The sequence below is a fragment of the Mesoplodon mirus genome, assembly GCF_964341445.2.
Source record: "Mesoplodon mirus genome assembly, chromosome: 1".
NCBI lineage: Eukaryota > Metazoa > Chordata > Mammalia > Artiodactyla > Ziphiidae > Mesoplodon > Mesoplodon mirus.
Window position 1 is genome coordinate 10,469,897 of NC_138976.1, and position 9,729 is coordinate 10,479,625.

Sequence of the window (9,729 nt, forward strand, 5' to 3'; positions counted from 1 at the left end):
TTTTCATTACCTTTGAGGCCCCTCTGTGGGTCCTCCCTGATCCTGTCTCCCCTCTTTAGTTTTTTTTTTTTTTTTTTTGCGGTACGCGGGCCTCTCACTGCTGTGGCCTCTCCCGTTGCGGAGCACAGGCTCCGGACGCGCAGGCTCAGTGGCCATGGCTCACGGGCCCAGCCGCTCCGCGGCATGTGGGATCCTCCCGGACCTGGGCACGAACCCGTGTCCCCTGCATCGGCAGGCGGACTCTCAACCACTGCGCCACCAGGGAAGCCCCCCTCTTTAGTTTTAATGAAACTAAAACCCTGAATTTTATAATTGTCATTTGCTTTTCTTTATAGTTGTGTCACATATTTTTGTGTTCCTACACAACATGTTCATGGATCCATATTGTATGTATTCTTCTACATCTTGCTTTTTGACTCACTGTTACATTCCTGAGATTGAGCCATGTTGATGACTGACTGTAGCTTTCATTCATCCGTTTTCACTGCTATATAGGATTCAATTGTTTGACTATACATCCCAAATTACTCATTATCTACTGATAATGGCCATTTGGGTTGTTTCTGGTTTGTTATTATTATAAACGATGCCACTGTGAAATCTTCCATCAGTTACCTGGCACACATACGTAAGATTTTCTCTGCGGAACATACTAGTAGTGGACTGTAGGGTCAGACACTATAGACGTATTCAGCCTTACTAGTTAAAGCCCTGGTTATACCAGTTGACGCTTGCAGTCGCTGTGTGTAAGCGTTGCTATTGGTCTAATCCTTGCCAACACTTGTTGCTCTCATTCTTTGTGTTTCATGTGAATCTGGTGGGTGTAAGTAGTAGCTCATTGTGGTTTCAAATGTCATTTCTGGGATTACTCTTGAGGTTGAACAACTTTTCATATGTGTTACTCTGTGTTCTTCTTTATGAAGAGTATGTTCAAGTCTTTGGTCTGTTTTGCTCTAAGTAGTTTGTTTCTTTCTGTGTATTCATGTAACTATGTAACACTCTTCAGTGAGGTTTTAAAAAACGTAGCCATTTTTCACTTCTTATAAGTAACATTTGGTTCTTTTTCAAATATGCTTAAATATTTTCAAAAGTCTTTTACCATTTTTAGTTTTAAAATATGATATTTTTTCCATTTTATGACTATAATTTTAAAATGTGAAAGAGTTGTGCAGTGAATACCCATATACACACTAGCTGGATTCTGTAGTTAACATTTTGGTATATTTGCTTTCTCACATATTTGTCCATTTATCCATCTCTCTTTTCAATCATCAGTTCATCTCAGTTTTTGATGCATTTTGAAGTAAACTGTGGACTTCACCCCTCAACACTTCATCATGCATATAAATAACTGAAATTTATATTTATTTACTTACTTCTTTTTTTAATGTAAAGTTTACATACAGTGAAATGCACAGAACTAAAGTCTACCATTAGATGAGTTTTGACAAATATATACTCCTTTGTAACTCAAACCCCAATTAGTAATACAACATAGCATCATTCCAGAAAATTTTCTCCACACCCTTCTCCAGTCAGTCCACTACCCATTATCCCAGAGACAATGCTCTTTTTATTATTTTCACTACAGATTAATGTCACCTATTCATGAACTTGAATTATACAGTGTAAACTTTATTTGATCAAGCATATTCTTAAGATTCATCTGTGTTATTTCATGTAGAAGTAACTCATTCCTTTTGAGTAGTTCCATTTTCTGAATATATCACAGTTTATTTAGGCCTTCTCTTTTTTTTTTTGGCTTCATCAGGTCTTAGTTGTGGCACGCGGGACCTTTGTTGAGGTGTGCAGGATCTTTCGTTGTGGCGCACAGGCTTCTCTCTGGTTGTGGCATGTGGGCTTCTCTCTAGTTGTGGTGTACGGGCTCCAGAGTGCATGGGCTCTGTAGTTTGCAGCGTGAGAGCTCTCTCATTGAGGCCCGTGGGCTCAGTAGTTGTGGCGCGTGGGCTTAGTTGCCCCGCGGCATGTGGGATCTTAGATCCCCGACCAGGGATCGAACCCACGTCCCCTGCATCAGAAAGTGGATTCTTTACCACTGGACCATGAGGGAAGTCCCCTTGGGTCTTCTCTTTTTAATGAACACTTGGGCAGTTTTAAACTTTTGACTATTATAGATAAAGTGACCATGAACATTCCTATGCAATTCTTTTCCAGACTTACGTTTTGAATTTTCTTGGTCACAGAGTAGGTATGTCTTTAGTTTTATAAGAAACTGCCAGACTTTTTCTCAAAGTAATTGTGTCATTTTCTGTTCCCAGCAACTGCACGTGAAAGTTGCTCTACATCCTTGCCAACACATAGTGTTGTCAGTCTTAAATTGTAACCAGTCTATTGGATTTATAGTGGTATCTCATTGTATTGGTTGGCCAAAAGGTTCATTCGAACCTTTTGGCCAACCCATAGTTTCAATTTGCATTTCACTGATGAATGAGGATATTGGACATCTTTTTATGTGCTTGTTAGCTGCATCTTATCCCATTCTGTTGGCTTTCCTTTTCGTTTTCTTAACAGTGGCTTTTGAAGACTAAACTTTTAAAATTTTGATGAAGTTTGAACGAATCAGTTTTTTTTTTCTTTTGTGGTGTGTTTTATCTAAGAAATCTCTGCCTATCCCAAAGTCACAAAGATTCTAGGAGTTTATAGCCTTAGCTTTTACACTTAGTTCTATGATATGAGTTAACTTTTGTTTACAGTGTGAAGTAAGGGTTAAAATTTCTTTTCAATACGGGTATGAAATTGTTCTAGTATCTCTTGTTGAAAAGCTTATCCTTTTCTCATTGAGTTACTTTTGTTATTTTTTGAAAATCAGTCAACCATATATGTATAGGGATATTTCTAGACTCTAAATTCTGTTCCATTGACTGAATAGCATTTTTCTCTAATATGCTGCTGCCTTGATAATTGTAGCTTTATAATAAGTCTTGAAATCTTTGTAGTGTGAGCCCCCCCTGCCATTGCCAAAATGTTTTATGTGTTTTAATAGTTCTAGAAGATCCTTTGCATATTTTCAGGTTGACTGAGCTCCTTTCTATTCCTATTGCTGAGAGTTTTTATCAGGAATGGGTATAAAAGATTGTCAAATACTTTTTTTCTGCATTAATTGATCCTGATATATATTAATTCTGTTAACATGGTGAATAGCATTGATTGATTTTCTAATAGTAAGTCAACCTTGTATATCTGGGCTAAACACATTTTGTGGTCATGTATTATCCTTTTGCATTGTTTGATTCATTTTGCTAGTATTTCCTTTTGGATTTTTGTATCTGTTTTTATGAATGATTATGGTATTTAATTTTTTCTTGTGAGGTCTTCATGTGGTTTTGTTATCAGGGTAGTGCTGACTTCATAAACTGAGTTGGGGTGTGTTTCATTCTCTTGTATTTCTTAAAGAGTTTCTTTTCAATTGGCATTATTTCTTCCTTGAATGATTGGTAGAATTCATCAGTGAAGCCATCTGGACCTGGAGTTTTCCTTTTGGGGATGTTTTAAATTATGAATTCAGTTTCAAAGGCTATTCATGTTTTCTATTTTGTTCTTAGTTTTAATCACTTGTGTCTTGCAAGTCATTTTCTAATTTATTGCCAAAAAATTGTTGATAATATTCCTTTATCCTTTTAGTCTCTGTAGACTCTGTAGTGATTTTTCATGACTCATATTGGTAATGTTTCCTGTCTTTTTTTTTCCAGTCTGGCTAAAGGTTTGTTAGTTTTTATGATCTTTCCAAATAAACAGCTTTTACTTTCCTTGATTTTTTTTACTACTGTTTGTCTCTTTTCTACTTAATTTATTTCCATTCATACTTTATTATTTTTCTTCTTTTTAATTACTTTTATTTTAATTTTCTCTTTTAATTTCTATGTTTTAAAACTTAGATTGAAAACCTTTTGCTCTTCTAGTACAAGCACCTACCCTTTAAGCTTAACTGCTTTAGTTATATGATTTCAATACTTTTAACTTTATTGAAACTTGTTTTTTGACCCAGCATGTGAATTATCTTGGTGAAGATTCTTTCTGCACTTGAAAAGACTATGTATTAGATGCTATTCTAATACATGCTATTAGATGTATGCTTCTGCTATTATTAGATGGAGTGATTTATAAATGTCAATTCAGCTTGATGTTCCAAGTATATTAAATAGTGTTCTTCAAGTCTTCCATATTCTTTTTTTTTCTTTTTTTTTTTTTTTGCGGTACATGGGCTTCTCACTGTTGTGGCCTCTCCTGTTGCGGAGCACAGGCTCCGGACGCGCAGGCTCAGCGGCCATGGCTCACGGGCCTAGCCGCTCTGTGGCATGTGGGATCTTCCCAGACCAGGGCACGAACCCGTGTCCCCTGCATCGGCAGGTGGACTCTCAACCACTGTGCCACCAGGGAAGCCCCAAGTCTTCCGTATTCTTAACTGATTTTCTGTCTGCTTATTCTATCCCTGATAGAGAAGTATCTAAACCTCTAATTATACTTGTGAATTGGTTCGTTTCTCATTTTGGTGCTGTTTTTTCATTATTCATTTTGAAGCTGTTATTGAGTTTGTACATACTTAGAGTTGTTATGTCTTGTTGAAATTACCCATTCATTACTATGAACTGTCTTTATGTGTGGCAGTATTCCTTGATCTGCAATCTAGTTTGTGCAATATTAACATAACTATACCACTTTTCTTCTGGTTTGTGTTTGTATGGCAAATCTTGTTTTATTCTTTTACTTTTAACCTATATCTGTCTTAATATTTAAAGTGGAATTCTTTTCAACAACATTAGGTCCTGCTTTTTTATCTAGTTTGACCATATCTGCCTTTTACTTGACATTTTTAGTTTTAAATTACATTTAAATTAAGTATAATTATTAATATAGTTTGAGTTAAATATACTATTATTTGTTTTCTATTTGTCCTGGCTGCAGTTTGTACCTTTTTTCTTTCTCTCCTGCCTTCATTTTCATTTGACTTAATTGAGGTTTTGTTTTGTTTTAGAATTTTATTTTAATAACACTGTATATTTATGCTGTATCTCGTTTTGCTTTTTTAATATCACTTCACATTTAATGTAATTATCTTACAATAGTATTCTTCCATTTTCTCCCTCCCAATCTCTACTATTATCATCATTTGACTTTTGAGTATGACATATACTATTTGATACTTTGTGGTTATCATAGCATTAAACAGTCAATTATCTTTTTTTTTTTTTGCCACGCCATGCAGCATGTGGGATCTTAGCTCCCTGACCAGGGATCGAACCTGCACACCCTGCAGTGAAAGTGTGGAGTCTTAACCACTGGACCGCCAGGGGAATCCCTAAAAAATTTTTAATGAGGAGGAAAAGCTTATATATTTATTATTTCTGGCACTCTTAATTTCTTTCTTTAGATTTAATCTTCCATCTGGTATCATTTTTCTTACCACAGAATTTCCTTTATCATTTCTTATAGTGCATATCTGGTGGTGATTAATTCTCTCATTGCTTATTTATCTGAGACAGTATTTATTTCACTCTGATGTTTTGTGAACCATGGGTTATTTAGAAATATGTTATTTAGTGTTTAAATTTTGGGAATTTTCAAGATATCTTACTGATTTCTAGTTTAATTCCTTTGTGGTCAAATAGTATGCTTTGTATGGTTTGAGTCCCTTTAATTTATTGAGACTTGCTTTATTGTCTAGAATGTGGTCTATAATGGTACATGTTCTAGGGACACTTGAAATGAATGTATCAATATATGCTGCTACGGTTGAGTGAAGGGTTCTATAAATGTCTGTTAGGCCTTGTTGGCTTATAATGTTGTTCAACTTCTTTATAGCCTTACTGATTTTCTGAATAATTGTTCTATTATTACAATGTGTGATGTGTGTTTTCCTCTGGCAGTTTTTAAGATTTTCTCTTTACATTGGTTTCCTACAATTTGATTATGATGTACTAGCTTGATATGCTTTTCTTTGTTGCTTTCTTCCTGCTTGGGGTTTATTGAACATCTTGGAGCTATCTAAATATCAACATGTTTAATATATTTTAGAATATTTTTGGCCATTATTTCTTCAAACATTTTCTCTACCTCCTCCCTTTTTCTTTCTGGAGCATCAATTACATATATGTTAAACAACCTAATATTGTCCTACAGATCAATGATTTGCTCTTTTTTTTTTTAAGTGAAAAAAGGTTTATTTACATGCTCTTCATTTTTAAAAATGTCTGTTTTCTCTCAGTGTTTCAGTTTCTGTTGTCTTCAACTTTACTGATGTTTTCTTTTGCAGTGTCTAATGTGCTCTTAATCCTATGTCCATTTAGTTTTTCATTTCAGGGATTACATTTTTCTCACTTCTAGAAGTTCTTTTTGGTTCTTATAACATTTTCCATTTTTCTCCTTATTATATTTATGTTTTCTTTTGTGTTCTTGAATGAATAATAGCTAAAGCCTTTACCTTCTAATACTGTATTCTCTATCATTTATAGGTTTGCTTTTATTGTTTTTTTCTACTGGTTAGGGGTCTCATTTCTAATTCTTTGTATGTTTAGTAATTTTCTGTTAGACTGTGAGCATTATGAATTTTCTGATGTTGAATTCTGTATTTTGTTGTCTTTAAAGAGTGTTGGGCTTTGTTCTGGCAGGAGTTAAATTACTTGAACATCTTTTTGACCTTTCCCTGGCTTGTTTTTAAGCTTTTTAAGGGCAGGTTTATTACAGTAGCATTAACATACAGATGTAGATTTATTTCAGCCTAGTACTAAGAAGCATGATTTCTCTGGGGTCTCTTTTATATGTCCACTGTTTCAACACATATTCTCCACCCTTGGGGTGTTTGGTCAGAATTCAAACATGTCCCAGCCCTGTGTGAGCTGAGAGAATTGTTCAGTTTACAGTAGCCCCCCAGCAATTCCTGGTTTTTTGTATTTTTTTTTTTTTAGGGTTTTTGAGCTTTTCATTATTGTCACTCCTCATAGTATTTAGTGTGGTAAAATGAAAATTTGGTCTCTGTAATATGTAATTACTGAGGCCTACAGGCACAAGAGAGATAGAAATGACCTTTGAATATATGGACCGTCATGTTAGATGTATAGAAAAATGGTAATTTATTTTTTCAGTAAATTTTAAGTATGTGGCAAAATTGTAGTCTATAGAAAGTACCAAATGAAGAAGAATTTCCAAATGAGAATCACTTTATTCTTGAAATTGTCTTCTTATTTTGCTTCCATGTGATTACAAAAACTATTTTCTTTTTTCTTTTATTAGTCCTTTTTTTGTTCTTTCCCCTGATCTTTCATCTCTCTTTCTAGGGACTCTTTTTTTCACTCTCTTTGCTAATAAGCATAGAAACCTCATCCATTTTCACGGCTTTTAATATTTATCTTCATGTAGATTGTATCAGTGTATATATTATATATGTATATAGTATGACATAAACTACTCAAACCTGTCTTCTTTTTTAAAAAATTTATTTATTTTATTTATTTATTTTTTGGCTGCATTGGGTCTTCATTGCTGTGCGTGGGCTTTCTCTAGTTGTGGTGAGCGGGGAGTACTCTTCATTGCAGTGGGCGGTCTTCTCACTGCGGTGGCTTCTCTTGTTGCAGAGCACGGGCTCCAGGTGCACGGGCTTCAGTAGTTGTGGCTCGCGGGCTCTAGAGCACAGGCTCAGTAGTTGTGGCGCATGGGCTTAGTTGCTCTGTGACATGTGGGATCTTCCCGGACCAGGGCTTGAACCCGTGTCCCCTGCATTGGCAGGCGGATTCTTAACCACTCTGCCACCAGGGAAGCCCTCAAACCTGTCTTCTGAGATACAGTCCTGAATTTTCAAATTCTGGTTGATGGGCTGTCCTCTTTGTATAGCCCATTACCTTAAATAAAATATACCTAAGACCTGAAGCTTTATACTATCCCCAAATTATCTCCTCCTTTACATCTCTTTTTCTCTGAGTAGCTCTCAACTCTTCTTTCAAGTCATCCATTCCTGAAATCTTAGTCATTTTTGACACCTCCTTCTCCTATAATTAATTGCCCAGGCCCATTAATTTGACCTTTTCAGGGTTTCCCATGTCTTTTCTCTCGTTTTAATTTCTACTGAAACATGTATTTATTTATTCATTAACAAATACTTGTTGAAATTCTGTGTATTTTAGGATTTTCCCCCCAACAAGTAGGAATTGTATGGTTTCCACAGTATAGCATAGTTCCCAGAAATGATAGGCCCCAGTAAATATTCATGAAATAACTCACTAAATGAATATATTGGGTTGAACCATATGAACTTATCATTTTTGGGGTCAGAATGGTCAAATGTCAGCAATTTCGTATGTTCATCAAATATATTACCAATATGAAGGAGAAATATGCATATTAAGTTACTTCTTAATACTGTTCATAGTAACAGTAATATTAATGTGTATAATTTTCTTTCCTTAAACTATAAAATTGACTTTTCTCTTCTTTGTTTACCAGGAAACACGAAATTATCCAGAATCATATCCACAACTGCCAAGGGATGAAACAGTGGAGAACCCTCACCTCCAGAAGCACATTTTGGAATTAGCATCCATTCTGGATGTGCGAAACGTGTTCCTTGAGAATACCATAGATGACTATTAAAGCAAAAATCCTCTGTTGAAACAAGTTTTCATTTGCCACAGATTTTAAATGGTGCAGTTTTCTAATGTGATGACAGACACATAGTGGTGTTATTTCGTTTTTATTTTTCAATTTAGGACCACCATTTTAAAAATAAGCTGAAAAAAATTGTTCAAACTTTTAGGGTAACTTTTAAAATACAGTATTTCAGGTCTTTTAAGAACTCAATTAATCTTGGAATTTTTATTTTTTGGTTTTGAGGTATGGATACTTACCTCTAACATCTGATCCTACACTCATATAGTCACTATTCTCACCCTGAGAAGAGTAAATCATTTATTTTTGTATAATGAGGAAACTCTTATACTTGGACCTTAAATGTGTGGATTTGGAAAATATGTAATTGTTCACATATATAAAACTAGCCAGCATGGACTGCAAAGAATCAAGAACAGAGCCCTTCCAGCCCTTTCATTCCAAGCTAGTAGATAGAAAAATGTGTGATTCTTTGAAGCCTAATCAGGCTAGTTCTTAAAAGCATTTAATTCGTTTAAATGCTGTCAAAATTTCAGTAACTGTATAGGATTGATTTGCATCTGAACAGTTGAATCTTTAATTGGGGTCTTGAGATGATGCATATCATTTGGAATGTGTGAGTCCTGTGTTATCATAAGATATGTTTGCATATTTTGTTTTCTTTGTATCCTTTGAATGCTGGAAGTGAAAAAGAACAACTTTTAAATCTTTCAGTCAAAAAATCAGGTTGTCTTTTCATAATACAATGTTTCCATAGGAATTCCATTTAAACTTTTATTAATTAATGAGATCAAGTTTAAAGACTGTCTAGGTTGAGGTCTGTGGTATACAGTAGAGAGTTTGTAATCTTTTTGCCTAGTTCAGATTTATGAAACTTCAGAGTTGTTACTAATTTTAGTTGAGGGTAACTGAATTGTTATATAATTAAAATGGAAGTTGCTTTTGCATTGACAATTTGGAAATTAGGTTTTTAAAAACTCCTTATATTTACTATTTTATATTTCATGCACAAGTTTTTTATTATTTTATATAGGACTCAGTGTATTATATAAAGATTTTTGTGTTTCTTCTTCCCTTCCATCCCCTTCATAATTTTACAGGTACTAGCTATGA

At 34.7% G+C, this 9,729-nt stretch overlaps 1 protein-coding gene across 6 annotated transcripts in view; it reads left to right on the plus strand.

The window, feature by feature from the left end:
- SCAI (suppressor of cancer cell invasion) overlaps positions 1-9,515 on the plus strand; it is a 114,913-nt gene extending 105,398 nt beyond the window's left edge. For all 6 annotated transcript variants that reach the window (XM_082617651.1, XM_082617652.1, XM_082617653.1 and 3 more), the window contains one exon: positions 8,455-9,515. In XM_082617651.1, the coding sequence (XP_082473777.1) occupies positions 8,455-8,601 (147 nt within the window). In that variant the 3' untranslated portion in view covers positions 8,602-9,515. The remainder of the gene's footprint in view (positions 1-8,454) is intronic.
- Positions 9,516-9,729: the final 214 nt, after the last annotated feature.